Genomic DNA, 24,201 nt, shown 5'->3' on the forward strand with positions numbered 1-24,201 from the left:
ACCGTGCTTTGGGGTCATTTAGGAGATTTGAGAGATTGATTATGTTCTATTCAAAGTGCCTTTGTTTAAACGCAAGTGGATTGACAGTAACACCGGTGTAAAAAGTGACGAGTTAAGATTCACATGGGTTGATCTTCGTAAGACAGTTTATACGAAGGAACCATTCATCATGGCATCCCAAGTAAAACAAGTATTTTATGTCACTGAAATTTCTGACAAAAGATGGTCAACTATTCTCCAAGGAAAATACATTCCTCATAGTGATAAAAATCAAGATTTAAATTTTGATATTTCTGATACCCCTTCTTTCGCAACACATGTACCTCTTCATATGAAGAAATTGATACATATGAAGTACATGTTATTCGTTATGGTAATGATCATAATAATTGTCATTTTGGTTTTGATTCTATATGTTATGTTGTTGTGTTTCTATATATCTGTTTTTATTCATAAAAATATAGGTTATAATGAGATTTATGTAAAATAAAAAAAATATTTTAAAAATAATATATTTCACCACAGTTTTTTCTTCCACCGTAGAGAAGCATCTAAAAAGCACCATTTAAAAAAATGTAAAAATTATGATGTTGGGTATCGAACATGACCTTTCCATATTTCACTACGGTTGGGTAATCCAACTGTCGTGTAAAGTTGTTTGCTATCTAGTTTTTTTTACCACGGTTAATGCTGGAAATTAATTCACTTTCTATGACACCCTTCGTTATCATAGACCATCAACCATTGTGAAATCATTATTAGTATTGATCTAATCTTGCTCTGAGATAGCATCTTCAACTACAAGCAAGGAGTTCACATTAGCTTTGATCCTAAGAACATACTCAGTAATGGGTCTAATCGCCTTTCTTCATCACTTTCAACTCAATTCTAAATTGTCTAACTTACGCCTTTATATGAGCATTAAAGTATCTGTCAATTTTGTTCCATACATCAAATATATACTTGCATGACAAGAATCTAGCTAGCATTGATTCTGAAATTACAGAAAGAAACCATATGAACACAACTTCATCCTGCATTATCCAAGACTTGTACTTCTTAGAGCTTTTACTTCGTATTGATCTTGATTTTTGTTGAACTTAGAATTTGAGGATTCAAAACCTTACACCTCATGCTCATTTCTTACACAAGATGTACTCTAACCAACAAGCTTCCTAATCAATATATGCTAAGACAAAAATTTTAAAACAAAGTTACAATTCAAAAAACATGGCATACTTAGTAAAAATGATATAAGAGTTCTACAAACACTAGCAATTTTGTTTTTGAGAAAACATAAATACAAACAATTTATTCATTGACATAAAGTACAAATGACAGAACATGATAACATGTTAAGCATTCTTTAAGAATTCCATAACATAAACGTTGAACACACAACATGCAATTTGGAATCCTTGAAATCCTGCCCCCTTAGCCAAAGCCTCATACTCTTTCTTTGTTTTCTCTTTTCCACCAGAGGTATAAGATAACATGGTAACATCCATTTGAAGCACAGATTTTGAGGATAAGTTTGAGTTTGGAACTATTGGAACTATGGATTCAACTACTATCACCTTCCCAATGACCGGAAGTGAATCATAACAATTCTTCAAAATTTTCAAACATTGCTCTTCATTCCAATCATGACAAATCGACTGCATTCCAAACATATTTTTAGTTTTTTTCTTCTCAAGATACTTATATCTTAGAAACATGATAGAAAACAAAATAACAAGCTTTAAAATAATAAGATCATCACCTTCATGAAAATGGCATCAGCTTTTGGAACACTCACAAACATGTCTCCACCAACATGCTCCACACCTTCATTAAACACCCATCACTTATTAACAATAATACAGACATGAATTCAAATGCTAAAGAGAAAAAATATTGTTGGTGAATTTCCAAAAATCTCATTAACTCTGTACTTTTATAAAAAGTTTCATAATATTTTTTTATTATATAATTATTATCATTTTTTTAATATATATAAAAAGTTTAAAAAATTTATATTAAAAACAAAAGGGAATATAATATATAATTAAAATATAATAGATTGTTTATATCGGTAAGAGTATAATTGGTTAATATGGTGTAAAAATATTATAATATATATAAAATAGTATAATATTTAAATAAAATTTCAATTATACGTAAAATTATTGGGAAAAATCCAAATTTCACATTTGATTTAAAGTCGATTTCGAATGAGTTAGGGTAAAATTCTAATTCTATAAGAAATTATAAAATGACGACGTATATTAATTAATTAATTTTTAATATTATTTATACTGTCTCCACAGTAAAATATAATTGAATATGGTTGTATGATTTATGTCAATATTTTCAAAGTATTCTTAATGGAATTCGCAAATTTACTCATTTTGCATCCAATATATGCAAGTTAGAGGAGAAGAACTGAACCTAAAACTTTTTATTACCTTACCTTTTTCATATATTTTCTAAACACCTAGTGCTTGCAATCATGATTTTAAATTGCAGTCTGCGACTGTAATATTGTTGATTCAGAAGCTTCAAGTAGTTTCCGCAATTGCATGTTTGGACCATTATTAGAAATCACATCAGAAACTTTATTCATGTTTCTTTAAATATTTTTGTTAAAACTCAAAATTTCAGAATTCAAAATTCAATTTTCTTCCTATATAATAAAATATCTTAACATCAATAATTTTTAACGATGTATTTCAAATATCTTTTAATAAAAACTTCACACATGTGCTTTTCAATAACCACAATCACAATATTTACAACTGCTATTGTAATCACATTTTAAAATCATTCTTGCAATTTTAAGGATGAAAATGCAGATAGACTCAAATTTGTTTGGTCAACACTATGAATGTATAACCTTCATCTATATTTTCAAATAAAGACGAACCTGGATGAGAAGGAGCTTCATTGATAACATGTGGCAAGTCAAAGTTAATGGCTTTAATGTTGGGATACTTAGAGACAATCATATTAGCAATAGTTCCAATCCCACCACCAACATCAACAATAGATCCAAGACCCTCAAAACCTGAATATGTCACCAGAATATTTTTCATTATGATGCAAGAGCGATCAGACATGGCATTATTGAAAAGCTTGTTGATCCTTGGATTTATGCCATGAAACTCAAAAGTATTCATTCCAAAAGTGTTGTTAAATGGAATTCCACCCTCTTTAATTGAATTTGTTAAGTGGTACCTACAATTACAAAAATATAATATAAAAAGATCTATGTTAAAAGGATACATTACGGGAGATATATGTTTTAAGTAGGGGTGGCAAACGGGCATACCCGCCCCGCAAAAACCCGCAAAAAAACGGGGCAGGGCGGGGCGGTCATAGTTGAGGATGCGGGCCTAAAACTTAGACCCGCCCCGCAAAAAAGTGAGGGCGGGGCGGGGAAAGCCCGCGGGCACTGCACTCTTTAAGCCTAAAAACGCAAAAATTTATGTAAATACACGTGCCCGCAAAAGCCCGCGAAAAAAACGGGGCGGGGCGGGGCAGACACATTTGAGGGTGGGGGCCTAAATCCTTGGCCCTCCCCGCACAAAAGTGCGGGCAAAACGGGCATGCCCCGCGGGCCGAGCCCGTTTTGCCACCCCTAGTTTTAAGTCACTTTTAAAAAATAGTTTTATAGTTATTAAAAATTAAGTACTTCAACATAATTTGTTAATATGTGATATCTTTGTCTAAAATCATAATTTTTTAGTGAATAATTTTTTGCAACTAAGAATGTGTTAGCTCGAGAGACTAAGGAAATGAGGTGGACTCCTCCTTCGAGTTAGGTGAGACTAAACACAGATGGAGTTAGTACGAATGACTTGAAAGCTGGATGTGGTAGTCTTGTAAGAGATTGTACGCTTGAATAGCTTGGAGGCTTCGAGAAATATTTAGGTTCTTGTCGTGCATATAGTGATGAACTTTGGGGTGTGCTAGAAAGATTAAGATTGAGAAAAGAGCTTGAGTTTCGAACTATTGAGCTTCATATATATTCCAAAGTAGTTGTTCAAAATATTTTAGATTCTGAACAGGATAGTATAATTGAAATGCAATTGGTACAACAAATTTAATAGTTGTTCAAACTAGGTTGGGAGGTGCGTGTTTGTCATATTTATTATGAGTCGAATACTTGTGTAAATACATTTGTCAACATGAGGTGTGATCTAGGACTTAATTTGATGATTTATGAGCAATTTTCTGTTTAAATTTTTCATACATTCTTAACTGATTGTATTGGAGTCTTCATTGTTATGTTAATTGTTGTGTAATTTTTTTCTTTGAGTTTCAACCCTCTTTCTCTCAAAATAAAAAAAATAGATGTTATTATTAAATTTACATTTTATTATTAGAGTTTGATTTATTTTAAATATACCAATTTGTAAAGGAAAAGATGTGACTCAATTTTTAACTTTAATTTTAGGACTTAAGTATTCAAAAAGAGACCTATTTTTTATACAATACACTTGGATTAACACATTATAGACTAATTTGTTCTCTAGAATCTAGAAGAATGATGAATGTGGGTTCTAGAAATTTTAAGTTGTGGAGGCGTCGTATTAATTTATGAATTTATAGCATAAAATATTTATCTTTTATTTTTTTAAAACAAAAATATATATCGTATTTATTTTTTATGAGATATACTTTTTATAATATTTAATAATTTTATCGATTTTTAATTTCTATAATTATCACAATTTTTTTATAATGTCTCTGTGTGGAACATATGATCAAATTAAAGAATATTTTAGAGTGTCTCGTCATAAACACAACTATATCACTAAATTTGAAATTACTTACAACATTATACATATCAAATTCATCACTTCTAAACATCTAGAGTATCATATCAATGGCTGACACATGAATGTAGGGTCAGTCATAAATTATGTTTTCATTTGGCATTCTAGACTATGTCAAGCTAATGACAGAGTTATTCATTAAAACTATGTCAAGCTCCATGACAAGTTTTCACTGAATCAACACCCTAAGTATTTTCTTGGCATTCAGGTGCATTATCAATCAAATGGCTATGGATTGAATCACTCTTAACTGAGTTGCACGCCAACTTAATTTCTTACACCAACTTTGATGCGCGACAATTTCAATGCAGTCATGTTGTCTCACAATCCCATATTACATGCTAGGAAAAAATACATAGAACTTAAATCCACTTTATTTGTGAGAGGGTTGTTACTAGCATGTTTAATATTCAGCATGCACCAAGAATTTGTGGGAGAGTTTTAGAGATAATTATTAGAGATAAGGTTTATCATAACCACTTTTATAATCTATTATTTAAGCTGTTATTTCTTTTTCCATTTTATCTCTTATATTAGTTAGTTTGTTATTATTTCTTAGATCCAATAGCTTATATAAACAACCAATTGTAACCTTTATTTATGAGTAATATAGATGAATAAATCTCTATAGTTAATCTTCAATATGGCATCAGAGCACGAAGATTCTGATGATGATCAATCTGAGCAAGAACCTCAATCCACCATCATCCTACCCAACCCTACATACACTCTAAATAATTCGGATAACCCAGGAACCCCTCTTGTTTCTTCAACCTTGAATGGCAATAATTACCGTACATGGCTTCGAACCATGAAAACTGCTCGGTTTCGTTGATGGTTCTATCAAGAAACCTACCTGTAATTCTGCAGATTTTTTCAGTTGGGAGAAAGCAGATTACATGATCATGGCATGGATTATCAATGCGATCGATCCAAATCTGCATGGAAGCATCTCACACGCATCAACTGCCTGCGAAATTTGGATTGATCTTGAAGAAAGATTTGTCCAGATCAACGCACCACACATTCATCAGTTATGGCGCACCATATGGCTTCTGCAGAAAGATTCTGACATGAGTATAACAAAATATTACACCAAATTCAAGAGCCTTTTCGATGAACTTGATGAACTCCAACCAATATCGGAGTGCAATTGTGGAGCCTCCAAACCTTTAACCAAAAGAGACGATGAACAATGTGTGCATCTATTTCTTGGTGGTCTTGTCAACGATCAATTTGTTCAAATCAATGGCATCATCCTCAACTCCGATCCTCTCCCACCGTTGCGATGCGTTTTCAATATTATACAACGATAGGAATCACGGTTAACAACTGATACAACAAGAAGCGTTAACACCAATACAGATTCATCTTTTCACTCTTCCAAACATGACAAATCAAAATGGCGCGAATACCCGAAAGTCAAGTGTGATCATTATGGTAAAAATGGTCATGTCAAAGAAAAATTCTTTGAAATTGTCGACTATCCTGCACATTGGGAAGCCAGAAGAACTCCAAGAAGAGGTCATAGAGCATTAGTTGAAAAACGTGATGTTGCAGAAGGTTCAACATCAGGGCATGCTTTACATGGCACTCGCAAACAAATACCCAGTTCCTCCTCTCGGTAACATGAGCGGTAAGGTACATGCAACTCATACATGGATACTTGATAGTGGTGCATCTTATCACATGACTTATTTACCATCTATTTTGCATAATATTTAGAAACTTCCAAAGTCTTTCCAAATCATTACTCCCACTGGAACATCCAGCCTTGTTGATTGCATAGATGTATTTTGTTTCCCTAATTTCATACTACATAATGTGCTTATGGTTCCTTCATTCAACTGCAACTTAATTTCCATTCATAGATTGAGTCGTGATCTATCTTATACGGTAACTTATGACCAAAATTGTTGCATAATCCAGGACCCTCTAACAAAGAAGAAGATTGGATTCGGTAGCATTTATGAAGGTGTCTATTTGTTGACAAAGTCATCTCAACATGGATTCTTAGGGGCAGCTAAGAAATACTTAACTACTTTGTGGTACACTAGAATGGGACACCATTCTCCTCAAGCTTTACAACAAATTTCGCATCACCTTAAATGTACTTTTGACTCACATAAATCAGTCTGTTGTGATATATGTCATAAAGCAAAACAATGTAGAAACTCATTTCCTTCTAGTAATAATAAAGCTACTGCAACTTTTGATTTGATCCATTGTGATCTTTGGGGTAAATACAATACTGCTACACATAATGGAGCACAATATTTTCTCACAATTATTGATGATTACACTATATACCTAATGAAATAAAAAACTGAAACACTGCATCACTTGACTACTTTCTATAATCTGATCAAGTGATAATTCAATAAAACTATCAAGAAAATCCGCAGCGACAATGGTACAAAATTTGTTAACTCCAAATTCTTAAATTTCATTCACCAAGAGGGCATAATTCATGAAACTTCTTGTGTTTATGCCCCACAAAAAAATGGACGCGTAGAACGTAAATATAGACATATATTGAATATAGCGTGAGCATTACATTTTCAAGCTAACCTTCCACTACACTTTTGGGGTGACTGCATTTTGACTGCAACATACTTAATCAATCGTACCCCTACTGTTGCTAATAAAGGTCTCACTCCCTATGAGCTTCTTTGCGAAAAGGCACCCAATATGATCATCTACGCAATTTTGGATGTTTATGCTACATGAAGAATATCTCCAAACAACTAGACAAATTTGATCCACGAGCTGACAAATGTTTATTCCTTGGATATCCACAAGGACAAAAAGGCTGGAAAGTTTATAATCTTCAAACTCATACTTTCCATATATCACAAGACATCTTATTCTATGAGGATACTTATCCCTTCCTTCAAGCATCAAACCCATCTTCCACCAACCTGTTCACAATTCTGCAAAATACGATAGTGATGAAGAACCACAAATTAATTTGGTTCCATCTCTTGCAGATATTCCTCCTATCAGTTCACAAGAACTTAACAATGCATCGATAAATCCTGACACTCCTTCTGTTGACAATTTGCACCAGGACCATGCAAATCACTCACCAGAATCATCTAGTAACACTCATGTACAAGATGATCATAATCCAACCAACCCAATTTCAGCTTCGCAAATTTCATCCAATGAGCATGATGCGACTGAGGAGGAGCAGAATGAGGACCATAATCATGCTGCAATAGAATTACCACCAAGAATACAACAACCATCACAACACCTCAAAGAATTCTATTGCTACAATGTGCATCCTAATATCAAATGTCCTATTTCAGATTTTGTCCAATATGACAACTTTTCCCAGAATCACAAAGCTTATCTTGCAGCAATTAGTAACACTGAAGAACCTTCATCATACATTCAGGCAAGTAAACTGCAAGTGTGGAGAGATGTCATGGCTCAATAACTTCAAGCATTGGCAGGCAATCAAACATGGGAACTGACCACTCTTCCACCTAACAAAAAATTAATAGACTGCCGATGGGTGTACAAGATTAAGCACAAAGTTATGGGAGAAATTGAGAAGCATAAAACTTGTTTGGTTGCAAAAGGATTTACTCAAACTGAAGGAGAGGACATCCATGAAACCTTTGAACCCGTTGCAAAAATGACAATCGTTTGATGCTTACTAACTGTTGCAGCCACCAAACAATGGATCCTCCATCAAATGGATGTTAGCAATCCTTTCCTTCATGGAAATTTAGATGAAGATGTCTATATGAAATCTTCAGAAGGCACAAAACTACACATCCTAATATGGTGTGCCAGTTGAAGAAGTCATTGTACGGGTTACGCCAAGCCTCTCAAAACTGGTATTCCAAATTATCAAAAGCTTTGATTGACTATGGTTTCCAGGAGAGCCATGTTGATCACAGCCTCTTCACGTACGCCAAACCATCCATTTTCATAGATGTCTTCGTTTACGTTGATGACTTAATCATTGCTGGAAACCATGAAGAAGCTTGTGCTAAATTCAAGCACCACTTAAGTCAATATTTTCATATGAAAGATCTTGGAAAACTTAAGTACTTCCTCGGTATCGAACTAGCACACGTCCAAGAAGGTTTGTTTATTTGTCAACGAAAATATACATTTGATATTCTCATTGAATGTGGCATGCTTGGTTCCAAGCCTTCTTCATTCCCCATGGAGGCCAATCACAAACTTGCCTTGGCTAATGGATCACCGTACTCTGATCCGTTAAAATATAGACAACTCATTGGTCGCCTCACTTACCTCACAGTCACAAGGCCAGAATTAACATACTTTGTCCATGTGCTAAGCTAATTCATGCAAACACCCCTCCAAGATCATTAGGACGCAACCATGAGAGTCCTTTGATACCTTAAATCCTCCCTAGGTGAAGGCATCGTCTTACCTAAAAATAATGACCTCCAACTAGTTGTCTTTTGTGATTCGGATTGGGTATCATATCCCATAACATGAAAATCTACATCAGGATATTTGTTGAAACTTGGAAACGCCCCCATTTCATAAAAAACAAAGAAACAAGTGATTATCTCTTGCTCCTTTAGTGAAGCTGAATATAGAGCCATGACACATGCTACAAGTGAAATTATTTGGCTTCGCAACTTATTGCATACTCTTCAAGTCCCTTGCACACATCCTACTCCCTTATATTGTGATAATCAAGCAGTCATTCATTTAGCCGCCAATCCTATCTTTCACGAAAGAACTAAACACATTGAAGTCGATTTCCATTTCATCAGAGATCGTATCCAATCAGGCACCATCAGTACGACTCATGTTTCAACTCAGCACCAATAAGCTGACATATTCACCAAATCTTTAGGAACTAAGATTTTCCATGACTTGTTGTCCAAGTTAGGAGTTCATAATCCTCAATATCCAACTTGAGGGGGAGTATTAGAGATAAGGTTTATCATAACCACTTTTATAGACTATTATTTAGGGTGTTATTTCTTTTCCTCATTTATCTCTTATGTTAGTCAGTTTCTTACTATTTCTTAGGTCCAATAGCTTATATAAACAAGCAATTGTAACGTTTATTTCATGAGTAATATAGATGAATAAATCTCTATAGTTAATCTTCAATAATAATAAAAGAAGTGAAACTACTTTAAAATATTAGTTAGGATTAATTAAAAGTTAATAGAAAAGTTAGTTAAAATAACTAACTCTTCACACCATATATACATATTAACCAATCTACTTGGTTAGGGGTGGACAAAAAACCTGAAAAATCATTTAAATTCACAAAAACCAAATTTAATATTGGTTAAATGGGCGGGTCGGGTCGGTCTGTGGGTAATTAGGTTGTCTAAATCGGTTTCAAATAGATTAAAACAGATGGGTGCGGATTCAAATCTTAGACCCAATGGTAGCCAAAGCCATTCGGAAATGCATACATATTCATTACTCACTTTATCTCATAATAAGTGTTTTATTTGAGTTCTACGTGATTCTTAAGAAAATGATTAAATATATTTATTTTAATGATAAAATTAATATTATTTATTAAAATATTCTTATTTAATATAATTAGTAAAATAATTAAAAAGCATGATAAATAAAGATGTAATAATAAAAAAATTAATAAATATTATATTCATATTCTAAAAAAATATTTATTTTAATATATAAAAAATAATATAAATAAAACACTTTTTTATAAGACCGAAAAATACTTTCATAATTAGATGTCCATAAATTCTCAATATTCAAGAAATGATAAATTATTGGAGTATTTACTTCTCAGAATCAATCACCATGCTTTTTCTTTATATAACAGTTTTACGGTGACCATTCCCATCCGCTAATATATTTATTTTTTAATAAGTAATAATTTAATTGTATTGGATAGGATAGTTTAGCTGATACTTTTATCTTTAAATAATATAATAATTAATGTATATAAAACATTTATGAGAAGTAATCAATTTAAAATGGATATTTAATGATAATGTTAGTAATAATAATATCGTTAATAATAATAAAAACTTAAATCAAAATAAATAATGGAATACTTTCTTAGAAAAACTCTTTCAATTGTCAACACACCTTCACTACTTTATTTATGAGGATTGCTATTCTAACTCAAAAACTTTTACACCATATAAAATACAATCAGACATGTGTTCATTTGTATTTGAAGAAGTAAAAAATAATTATTTTAAATATAACAAAAAGAATCAAACGGAATGAAAGTAAGTGTAAAAATATCATTCCTTCTTATTTTATTCCTCTCTATATCTCTATTCATTTCCCCTCTCACCTTCTTCATGTTACTTTCTCAGATTTCGTGTAATAATATATTTATGAAATGTTACTAAAAAATAATAAAAAAGTTAACTTGTGTTAGTAAATGAAACATGAAAGTAGTACATACCACACGTCTTTGAGAACTTTGTCGTGTTGCATGAGAAAGAAGGAAATCATGGAGGCACCATCTTCATCTTCATCTTCATTATTATTTTCGACAAAGTATTTAGCTAAAGGGTGAACACCATACAATCTTTCTTCGTTACAATCTCCATCAACTTGTTGAACGGAGCATGTCAGAATTTTATAGCTAGATAAAAGACGCAACAATCTGTCCAACATAGAAGGTGCATCTGGATTTTTTATACCAGGAATTTGAGAAGCAATTTGAGAAGATGAAAGGTATGCATTAGGACCAGATTTGGCTATAATTTCAATGATGCCAAGTTCCAAAGCTGTTTTGAGAACCATTGGAACAGAAGAAGCAAATGATAGTTCCAAAGCGAAAAGGAAAGCTTCTTCATCTGATACTTTCTCCATTTTCTCAATTACTCCTATATGCATATGAGGTGTGCTATGTTTACACTCAATTTTCTTACACCTTATTTACACCATAACTTTTTCTAAAGCATTTAACCATTGACACAAAAATCAAAGCAAAAGAAAATTATTAAAAAAACAAATGTATATACGGTGTTGGTGTATCTTTCTGGTGTCATTTTAGTAATAATTACTGCATTGAATTGGTAAAATGTAATATCCATCCACTTCCACCAAAGTATTAATTGAAAAAAAGAAAAAGGAAATTCAAAACAGCAAACAAATTTCAGGCTCAAGATATAAAATACAAACATAAGCATAATTTTCAATTTCTATTTTATAATTTCAATTATCAAGCTTATATTTCTGAATCTTTCGATTTTGATCGAATGGTTACTAACTTTGTTGCCGAACTCTTTTAAGATCCTTATATATTAATCAGGGACTAAGAATAATTCTTTTATAAAATGGTTCTATTTAATACTTCTAGTTATATAAAAAATATTTTATTTTTTTTAATTCATTAAATAACTAATGTATCAAATTAATAAATTAAATAAAATTTATATTTTATCGACTATCATTTTTTAAAAAATATTTTAAAATAGTGTTATTTTCACTTTTTAATATAAAAATAATTATTATTTTTTCAATTATATTTTTTAATTATTATTCTATAGATTACTTTTAATATATTTATAAAATAATTTAATAAAAATACAATATCTTATAAATATATTATTGCAAAAATACAAAAATCTTAAAGGATAGTACATGTTTTGAACCTTTTGACATTTGCATGTGCCTAGCCTGCAAGATAAAGTGGACCCGACCGCTATAATTGTGTAAATACGGTGTAAGAAAATTGAGTGTAAACATAGCACACCTCTTTGCTTTAACATGGCTTTTGCTTTTTGTTGAAAACTCAGATATTAAAGTTGCATGCATGTTTCCTAGCACTCAACAACTTTTTTCCATTTACTTTTAGGACCATGGCAGTTGGATGAATGATTAATACCATGGCAGTTGGTTTCAGGATAAGAATAATGCATATGACATGGTGACAACTTGCATAGGATGTTACACTATTTACAAATCACAATTTGTCAATATATCATCATTTCTAAATTTCTAACCGGAAGAAATTTTAATCCTACTACTCTTGCAAGAATTCAAAACAAAATTAGAATCAAATATATACTCCATCATTCTCATAAAAAGTTTTTTATTTGAATAATATATTGTTCTTAAAATAATATTAGATATATATTGATTTTAATGATAAAATTAATATTATTTATTAAAATACTCTTAATAATTATAATTATAGAATAATTAAATAAAATAAAAATTAATTAAAATATATAATAATGAAAAAATAATAATAAATATTATATTAATATTATAAATAAACAATTATTTTAAGATAAAAAAATATAAATAAGACACTTAACTAAAATAATAATTATTACTCTTACAAGTAAGAAGTAAAGGGCAAGAGTAGGTTGATGAATTCATGATAACATTAATCAAAGGAGTGACATGTGACTTATCCATATCTGTCGCAATAAAATCACATCACACACATATGCTACATATGAAATCAAAGATTCAAATAACATACGAGTACTCCTTCCGTCTCATAAAAAATATTCAATTTGAACAATTCACGATTTTTAAAAAAATATTAGACGTGTTGATTTTGATGATAAAACTAATATCATTTACTAGAATACCCCTATTAATTATAGTTAAAAGAATGGTTGAATAAAGTAAAGCTAATAAATAAGGGTATAATAGTGAAAAAATAATAATAAATGTTGTATTGATATTGTAAAAGGATAATTATTTTGAAACATAAAAAAATACAAATTAGACACTTTTTATACGACGGAGGGAGTATTATTTATTTTTTTAAGGTGACCCAAGACCACCACAAAATATATTTTAAAAAAATGTAGGTTCAGACACAAAAATAAGGGGATCAAATCAAAACCCCTTAATGTCAAACTCTATAGTAAGAAAGACCTATGGAATTCCTAGCAAATCCATAAGAATGTTCATATGAACTACATTCCACCAAGTAAAATCATGTACATGTAAATCTATGTTAGCAAGTTTGTCCGCACAATGATTATCTTCCTTTAAAATATGAGTTACCAAAAAATAATGTATCTAGTATGATGCAAATATTCTGCCACCTGTTTCGAAGTCTCCATGGAACCATAGAAAGTTTCTTGAACGCAAGAATAACCAACTTCGAGTCAGTTTCTAACCAAAGATGATTCTAGTTTTTGTCATTCACAATCTCAATAGCCATCATAGCAGCCGTAAGCTCTGCCATGAGGATATTCCCTACCCCAATAATCATTGATAAGCTACCAAAATTATTATCATTATGATCCCTGTAAATATCACCATAGGCAGCAACACCTGAAACTCCCATAAAGGCACCATCAGTATTACATTTCACCCAGTTCGGAATAGGATGACGCCATAGAAACTCTTTCACTATACAAGACTTGGGAGGATTCAACTTCACATTGAAGTCATTAAGAATATTAGAATCCAACATAGAGATAGAACCAATTTTGACAGAAGCATTACCAACGCGAGAAACCTCCGCAATAATGGAATTGAATGTCGTCTTCTAATGAGTTTTGATGTTGTTAACCTGAGTATGTTCCTAGCCTTCCAGATAACATTAAAAAATATTTGTAATAGCTGCCAACACAACCAACTTTCCCTGAGCAGAAAAGTGGTCGTTCAACGCCGCCCAACAGTCATCAACGGTCTGGATATCATGAGACAAGATAGAAGAAATATGTCCCCAAAGTTTATCGGCAAAATTGCACTTGAAAAATATATGATCAAGACTCTATATGTGAACCAAGCAAAAACTACACATAGAAGGAATGTTCATCCCTCTAGTGACAAGATTTTCATCAGTGGGAATTTTTTGATGAAGAAATCTCCAAAATAAGAGAGATCTAGAAGGTGGAATAAGAATGTTCCATATTAATTCACCCTAATTCTGAATTGGAGCAGCAGCCTGTTTGAACTTATAAGTGTAGCGGTAAAAATTTTGAGATTAAGGTATTGATTAACTTAACTCACAAAGCAAGAGTGGCCATCGCGCTTTTATTATTTCCAAAGGAAAAGGGAAAAAGTACGAACAAAACCTAGAGAAGTTTTTTAAAACAAAACTAATAAAAAGAGATAAGGGTATGGGGGTTAGTTATGCAAAAGGAATGTATTAACACCCTAAACATCCATGGTACTCCATGGGAACCTCTTTGAAAATATGTACATTTTAGTTTGAAAAAAATGGTGTTGTTTGCAAAATATTGGATATATGGGAACATAAATACTTTCTTTAATTGTTGTGTTTGCCAAGACTTTTGAAGTCTCATGCCTACATATCAACAAAGTGCAATGGAGGATCAAAACCTCGTAGTAAGTGGTAGAAATATCAAAAATGTTAGTTTTGATTCATTTTTAATGAAAAGGCATTTTGTCATTTTAAGGAGAATACTCAACTAGTCACTCATAAGTATGAGAACTTTGAATCATCATGAGAAGGGCTCCAACTCGAATAAAAATCCACAAGTATACCACTAACTCTCTTAGATGAAAAAGAATTATCATCAGTACTATGGGGATAGGAGAATTATATCTCAACTATTGAAATGATTCATATCTAAACCCGAGAAAAGTTTTAAAAGGAAAAAGTGCACAAAGGGCACAAAATGATTTGAGTGAGTTATGCATTTTTAAGTCTTTTGAAATTGGTATGAATGTGTTTAAGATGGATTAGCATTTATTAGGAAAAAGTTTTGAAAATCACTTGACAAAAGTCAAGGTTTATTGAGAAAATGGTCCAAGTTAAAAACAAGAAGGTTTTAAAAAAAGAGGGATGATTTTGAAAATTAAAGAAGGAAAGGAGAAGAAGAGACTATCCTAGAGCATAAAGTAAAAGCTAGGGAGGAAGGATCCGACCAAAAGATAACGAGCTTTATGACATAAGTCAAGCAAGAATTCCCTCCTTTGGATTAAGCCTCAAGCCGAATAAGCAAAGAATATTCATGTAGCAGATGAAACTAAAGTAATCAAACCATGTCTTCAAAGAGAAGTCCAAAGTCAAAGGTATCAGATGAATCCCAAGGTCTCAAATCACAATCTCCCAAAGCAAAGGTCAAAGTTCTAGCTCTAAGTCCATAACTCCATAACAATGCAAAGGATATTAACCTCTAGTTCATAGAATTAAGAGAACCAAAAATTTTAGGGGTCTTTCTTTATTAATTTCTTTTACAAGGGATGAAAGTCCAAATGGATAAAGTAAAAAGAGCATAAACATAAACAAAGGTCCAAGTGAACAAAGGCCAAATATGATATGAGATACTAAAATAAAAACATAAAGTAAATAGTAAAAAATAAAGAGCATATGATAAATGACATTAAAGTAAAGTTAAGATGTTAGTAATAAAAAAAAGGAATTGCAATTTGTCATTTTTTGGAGAACACTCAACTATTCACTCATAATCTTGAAAAACATGGACCTTTACATCATATATGAGAAGGGCTCCAACTTGGATAAAATCGACAAGTATGCCACTAGCTCTCATAAATGAAAAGAGAGCAATATTTTCATACAATGACATGAGGAGTAGGAGACTTACAATCTCACTTATGAAAATGACTTACTTTTGGGACAAATTTAACGTTATGTTAATGTCGCTACGCGAAAAATAAAGAGTCGCCATCGATTTTTATTTATTTCAAAGGAAAGGGAAAATATCGAGAAAACCCCAAAGAACGATCGTCGTAACCACGAACAGGTTCGGAAGTCGGTTATGCAAGGGGAAGGTATTACCACCCATCACATCTATGGTACTCCATGGGAGCCATCTAGGATGTTTGCGCTTAAATGGGTGTCATTTATCGAATGTTTGATTGCCAAAGGCTTGCGGAGTGGAGGTAGGTTTTAAATTAGTGTGCTCGCCAAGGATTTGGGTCCTCGTGCCTACGTATGCCCACTTGTTGAAGTGAGAAATCAGAGCCCCGTAGTTCGTGGGTAAAAAATATTGTTTGTTTTGTTGATTTTATTACCTTGAAGAAGGGTTTTTGATCGTGTCGCCCTAAGGCTCAAACAAAAGGTTTGAATACATTGAATTATTTTTTGGTTTTGAGAAATGTGTTCTTGATTTCGGATTGCACTAAAGACTATGGATAAAGGTGAGTATCTCGAACTATCAAGCCAAATGTCTTGTGTTCAAGATACTTAGAACAAGTGTAGGAAAGCTCTATTCTCATCCCTTATTTACCACTTAAGGCTCGTGACATACAATCCTAATCGTATTTATTGTGTTTTTGAGTTTGATTTGAAAAAAGACCGCTTGACGTTAGATCAAGGGTTTGCTTATTGATTTTGAAAGAGTGATTGCTCCTAATGCCTAGGGAATAGTTATCAAGCAATAAAAGATAAAGCAAGTAAAAGCATACATCTGAAAGGGGAGGGGGTACATGTAAAGTACAAGGGAGTACATAAATAAAATGTCTCATTGTCAGGTAGCCCAAGAGAAAACCTTGTGTGTGCATGGTGTCCTAAACTAGAAAGCGAGTAAAAGATTACAAGTCTTCTTGAGTGTGGATGAGATTAGGTCCCCCACTTTGCATATTCTTTTTGTGTGTGGTATGTTTCATGAGCATAGTTCATCATACTATGTCTCTGACATGCATTAACACCAAAATTCTATTGCCCGGCCTCAAATAATTGTGACTTCTACATAAGTCCAATTACGATTACTTAACATAGCGCTAAGTTTTGACACAAAAGGCATAGCATTCTAGTTAGTGAGATTGTAAGTCTCCCCTCTTTCATGGTATTATGTGGAAACTTCGTCTTTTTTCCTTCCTTTGGAAGATGTCTTGGTTCAAGGATCCATGCTTGTGATAAGTGGGTTGAGTGTTCTCCAAAGAATGACTTAAACAAACAAAAAAGCAAAAGCAATACTAACTTCTAACTCATTAACAACTAACGTTTAATTTCAAGTCAGTTATCTTTAATGCACTTTATTTTTTAAGCATTATTCATACCATTCAAGTTGTTTATGTTAATGTCATTTTCACTTTGTCCATTTGGACCATATTTTGTGATATATCTTGTTTGTGTATATTGTGTTTATTTGTGTGGCCTTGACCATTAATGTATATAATAAGAACAAAAACCCTAAAAAATATCTTGTGTGGACTGTTGGTTTGATCTGAGACAATTGGACTTAGAATTTAGGCAAAACTCCCTATGAAAAGGACTTCCCCTTAAGGCATGAATCTCTTTCTGCATAGCTTGAAATTGATCTTGAAACTCGTCTAACCTTTCATAGACACCAACTATTTCACTCTGGTCAGCATGGAAAATAGGTTCTTCAACATAAGGAGCATCGTAGATCACAGGAGAAGGTACAAACATGAACGGTTGAGCCATAGGAACTTCAATAGCAGGTTGATACCCTTCAGGACGAAAGTTAGGAGACATGCCCCAAGGGAAACCAGAAGGCACATGGTGTTGCGGAGCACTGAATGGAGCCACGGAGATGGGCGTAGAGACAATTTCAGAAATCACAGTCCTCTGAAGAGGAGTCCGAGGAGGAGGAGGAGGAGGCTGATTATGAGCAGACACTAGAGTTTCCATCATAGCAGTGAGCCTTTCATAACTGTCCCTCAAAGTAGTCACCTCTTCATGGAGTTCACGATTCTCTTACTCTAGACGATCCATCTTCTTCAGTTGATTAGCACGAGTGTTATACTGGTGAGACAAATTATCTTGTCCAAGACCAAGAAAGGAAGAAATAAGACCCCTGGAAAACTTACTCAAAGCAAGACCAAGATGCAACATGATGCATGATATACAAATGTGAAGTTTTCAAGGAACTTTAAGACATGAAACAAATTGCAAACATCGTAAAGGGAATAACATGTTTTGAAGTATTGAAAATCTCATTTTATTAATAATGTGAAGGGTTACAATCAGAAATACAATTTCAATGATCGTAAATGGAAAGAAACTAGATTTATGGAATCATATCCGATGACCACCCAACTCCAAGCTGATACTTATTGCGAAGTCTTTTGATCCTTCTTTCATAGCTGCTTTTTATGGCGTCCTTCTCACAAGTTGGTCTATAATGCCTTTCCAAACACCAGAAGTAAGAGGATGAGTAGATGATGAATTGTTATAGGAAAATAAATTCTCTTGGTCCCTTGACCTCTTCATATCACGTTGCTCAAACAACTCTCTCAAGTCGTCATTTTGTTTCAAATGCTTATGCAATTCTACCTTCTCAAGGTGTGTGGTGTGAAATTTGTCTTTCCAATTATCCCTCTCTTGCTTCATCTTATCCAAAGCCCCTTTCAACTCCTCCATGCCTTTAATAGTGGGCGATTTGACCACTACTAAAGACATAGGTCTTTCATAAGCGTATGACATCTTGAATTCTTTTGCTCTCCTCTTCACCTAACTAGTGTAAGGCTCCAAAGCTATACCATTCTTAAATTCAAGCTCACTTTTTCCTTTCCTATGAATATTGTGTTGGTGTAAGCCCTAGAGGCCAACACTTTTGGTACTTGTATCGAATTATTTATTAATAATAAAAGGCTTTTTCTTTATTATGTTTGTTTAATAAAGTCCCTAGAATAACTAGTCCGTTTAATGTATCAAGTTTGACTTAATCATGAGATCACATTAAACATAAGGACATTATTCTTAAAGTATCTGTAGTCGAGCTTTATTGTGAAGTGGGATAACATTAAAGCATTAAGACTATTATGTATATAGACTGATGATCACATCGCATGGATCATGGATAAGGAGTTATCAAGTCTTAAACATAGGTATGAATATTAAGAGTAATATTTATACTGGATTGACCCGCTATGAGAATACTATATAGAATGTTATGCAAAGTGTCATAAGTTATTCTCATGGTGATAATGGTGTATACCACCCTTCGACCTGAAACCACTATGGACCCTAGATGTAGAGTCGAGTGCCTTATTGCTGATCAAACATTGTCCGTAACTGGATGACCATAAAGACAGTTAGTGGGTACTCCACGAAGCATGCTAAGGGACATGAGTGACCTAGATGGAATTTGTCCATCCTGCGTAACAGGATAAATGTCTATGGGCCCAATATTGAACTGGACAAGGATGACACGGTCTATGCCTTGTGTTCAATATAGACATAAGGGTAATTGTACACATAAGTATTATCACAAAAAGGATTTGTCAAATCACATGGCATTTTCGTGTCTTAGGTAGCAGTGATGTGTTGCTAGATACCACTCACTATTTATTATGTTAAATACGTGATTTAATATAATTGTCAATGCCGCGAAAACCTACATGGTCACACACAAAAGGACAGATTGATGAGAGATAGAGTAACTAAAGAATATTGTAATGTACGGTGCACTTAAGTGAATTGTAGAACATCGTAAGGTACGGTGTACTTAAGTAGAATACGAAATATGGTAAGATATGAGCCACATACACTTGAGTGGGCTTTTTAGCTTGCAGCCCACACAAGTGGTTCTATAAATAGAACCCTTGTGTAGAAGCATTTGTGCAGTTGCAATTTCGTTTCTCTCTCTCTCTCTCTCACTCAAAGCCTTCATTCGTAGCAGCTAGCGCTGAGATTGGAGGAATTCGTTCGTGTGGACTGAGTATAGGCGTTGTTATCGTTCAACATTCGTGATCGCTCCATAGATCTGCATCAAAGGTTACAATCGCCACAAGAGGTAATGATTTTATCACTGATCATGCCCATTCGTAAGGATCACTAAATGAGACATTTTAAAATTCCGCTGTGTTTTGGACCGCTCTTCTCCTTCAGTGGTATCAGAGCCACTTACGAAACCATGCATCTGATAGTTGTTTATTTTCTGTATTTTCTGTATTAATACGATTAAAACCCAAAATGAATCAAAGAATAAATGAGTAATTAAATTTGGCATCATGTGTGTACGATTTGGATGATTGATGTTGACTATGCTTCGGAATCCGACATTAGTATGGTGAAGCAGCGATACATCGATCGTCCATAGGTTATGCAATTGAGATCGATCAAGTTATCTATATGATATGAGTAATCCTGATGCAAAATACGGTATATATGATATACTGTTTCTGTTTCGTTCATTCAAACACTTAATGGTTGTTTTCCTTTGAGCGATCAATGGTCGTTTGCTTCTTGATTCAACATTAGTATGGTGAAGCAATGACGTGTTAATCAATCATACTGAATCAACAATTGAGGTGTGTTTGACGGTCTGAAATTGGTGCATTAGGGTTATGATGGCACAAGGGTTGTGTTGTCAAAGAGTTATGCGATTAGGGTTGTGACTGCGCAAGAGTTGTGCTTTAAAGTATCAAGTGTTGATGCGAAAAACGACGTCGATTTCAAATGAATTATTCATTAAAAAATTTGGCCAGGGGTGCTGCCCCTTGACCCCCGTCCGCTGACCGGGCAGCGGACCCCCGGCTAACTATGCGTAGTGTGATCGGTCGCCAAAATTTAATTTGGTTTTAATTAATTAAAAGAATTAAAATTAATAATAATAATGTGTTTATTATTATTGTCTTTGTGGTGATCGGTTATGGCCTTAGTTTTTCTTTATCTTGTTTTGGGTTTTTAAAATACGACCTGCGTGTCGTGCCTCTCTTTTAATCTCTTAATGTAACTTCTTTTCTCATCTCACTCCCTCGTATGTGAAACGAGTTTCTTTTATGTAATGTAATGTTATGAAGAAAGAGAAGAATTCAATATCAAAGGAGGACAACCTTGAAGATCTTGCTTAGAGAAGCTTATATCGTTATTAGGTTAGCTTAGGTTCTCTCATTGGCTTGGGAGAACAATTGCGCTAGGGGCCATAACTGTTTCATTATGTATGTTGATGCATGTGAATGTATGTTGATGCATGTGAATGTATGTTGATGCATGTGAGAGACGATTTATATGATAAATAAGCCGGTGAGATCAGAATAATTGCAAATTCCCTCAAATTAAATATTAAGTTTATGCTTTCCAAGTTTTAGCACTCATCAAGACTAGTATCGGATAATGTAGGTTTCACCTACGCGAGATGCATGTTCTATATTAGTAAGGTGCGATGGGATAATTATAATATCCAATTGCTAAAATAATGGGCCAAACTTAACTAAACAAATTATAATAAGATTATATATGTTTAGAAGCAAGAGTTGGAAATGATCCATGTGATGGATTGGAATAAGGAGTTATTCACCCAACTAAAATATTTGAGAGTTGTATTAGATACAATTGGAAGGAGTTCCTACCTAAATAACCTAGTTTTTTGTAATCCGCCTACGCGGACTTAAAACAAAGTGAAATGTGGATCTCGACCCACTAGAAAATCTTCCAACGGGATTTTCCGAATCAAATGATGAGGGTCATTTGTTTTGAGTAAAATTGTGGGAGCATATTTAATTAAAGGCCTAATTAAATATGTTATTGATACTTATATTTTCATTATTTTCATGTAGATTACCATGACAACAAACACCTCTAACAACATTTTGCGATCAATCCTTGACAAGGAAAAATTGTCTGGGACAAATTTTCTGGATTGGCACCGAAATCTGAGGATTGTCCTCAAACATGATAGAAAGTTGTATGTCTTGGACAAACCTGTTCCTGAAGAGGAACCTCCTAGTTCTGCACCTAAGGCAGAAAGAGATGCTTATAAGAAGCATGTCGATGATGCCAATGAAACTGCTTGTCTCATGCTAGCTACCATGAACTCAGAGTTGCAAAAGCAACATGAGAACATGGCAGCGTTCGATATGATCGAACACCTGAAGATGCTCTATCAAGAGCAATCAAGGCATGAAAGGTTTGAAGTTTCAAAAGCCCTTTTTCAAGGCAAGTTAGCTGAGGGAGCCCCTGTAGGTCCCCATGTGCTCAAGATGATTGGGTATGTGGAAAACCTTGAGAGGTTGGGTTTTCCCCTCGGAAAGGAACTTGCGACTGATTTGGTCTTGCAATCGTTGCCAGATAGATTCAGTCAATTTGTCCTAAATTTCAATATGAATGATATGGACAAATCTCTTCCTGAACTGCTAGCCATGTTAAGAACTGCTGAGCAGAATCTGAAGTCAAAAGGGAAGTCCATTCTGATGATCGGAAATGGAAAGAGACAGAACAAAAGACCCATCAAGCAGGGTAATAAAGGGAAAGGCAAGGAAGTTGCCAAGCCCAAACCCGTTGTTGCTGCTTTGAAGCCTAGTGGAGGCATAGCAAAGGAAGGCACCTGCTTTCATTACGGTAAGACCGGACACTGGAAGAGAAACTGTCCAAAGTACCTAGAAGATAAGAAGAATGAAGTAGAGACTTCAACTTCAGGTATTTTTGTTATTGAAATTAATTTATCTACTTCTGCATCATGGATATTAGATACTGGATGTGGTTCTCACATTTGTACCAATGTGCAGGGACTAAAAAGGAGTAGAGATTTGGCAAAAGGTGAAGTTGACCAACGAGTTGGCAATGGAGCAAAGGTTGCTGCTTTAGTCGTAGGAACTTATGTATTGACTTTACCTAGTGGTTTAATAATTCAGTTAGAGAACTGTTATTATGTACTTGCAATTAGCAGGAATATTATTTCTGTTTCTTGTTTGGACAAGTTTGGTTTTTCATTTATAATAAAGAACAATTGTTGCTCAATTTATTTGAATGATATATTTTATGCTACTGCACAAATGAACAATGGACTATATGTCCTTGATCTTGAAATGCCTATTTATAACATTGTCATACCCCAAAATTTGCCCGTTAATCTTGCAAGACATTTTTCAAGGCACTCCAACTCATTTTTCAAGACATTGATCTTAAAGGAACAAAGACCCAGCACACAGGTGGCCAAATCCAGAAAATGACTTAAACTGGCTTGCTCGCTAGGCGAGCAAAATCCTTCGCCTAGCGAACCCTTCGCTGCACCACTCGCCTAGCGAAGCTTGCGAATACCAAAAATTTTGGGCTTCATTCTGAGCCCATTAGGTCACAAAAACTATTATAAATACCAAGACCTCATTCAGGAAAAGGGGACAGAGGGATAGAGAAAGAAAAAGGGAGAAACACAAACCCACACAGACAGCAAACCCTGGAGGCTAACCAAGAGAATTCAGAGCAACCCTAAAGGAAACCCTGAAGGAAACTCATCTGCACAAAGGTTACCTCCGCCCAACTCAATCCGGCACCAACCCTAAGAGTGATCTGCCAATTCAACATTGCAATTTAATTGCAAACAGGTTTGCACTACCACTACCGCTTTATGCTCCCAATTTACATGTGACATTATGATTGAATTTATAAATATATCTTAGGTTTTGCATGTGGATCTAAGTATGCATGGATGTCTTGAATGTTTAACCATGTAATTTCTGTAATGGATGCCATAGGGTTTGGAGCTTGCTGAAATCGTACTGTTATTAAAATCATAACCCGCAGCCGTTCGCTAGCACATCGCTAAGCGAACATGTA

The 24,201-nt window shown here is 33.8% G+C and overlaps 1 protein-coding gene across 1 annotated transcript; it reads right to left on the reverse strand.

Moving 5' to 3' along the window:
- Window positions 1-1,220: 1,220 nt before the first annotated feature.
- On the reverse strand, window positions 1,221-11,747 carry LOC127117488 (caffeic acid 3-O-methyltransferase 1). Its single transcript, XM_051047517.1, has 4 exons — window positions 11,230-11,747; window positions 2,906-3,216; window positions 1,763-1,827; window positions 1,221-1,658 (listed from the first exon to the last, which is right to left on the reverse strand). The coding sequence occupies exons 1-4, from the start codon at window positions 11,664-11,666 to the stop codon at window positions 1,356-1,358; spliced, it is 1,116 nt and encodes a 371-aa protein (XP_050903474.1). The 5' UTR covers window positions 11,667-11,747; the 3' UTR covers window positions 1,221-1,355.
- Window positions 11,748-24,201: the final 12,454 nt, after the last annotated feature.

The sequence above is a fragment of the Lathyrus oleraceus genome, chromosome 2 (genome assembly GCF_024323335.1).
Source record: "Lathyrus oleraceus cultivar Zhongwan6 chromosome 2, CAAS_Psat_ZW6_1.0, whole genome shotgun sequence".
NCBI lineage: Eukaryota > Viridiplantae > Streptophyta > Magnoliopsida > Fabales > Fabaceae > Lathyrus > Lathyrus oleraceus.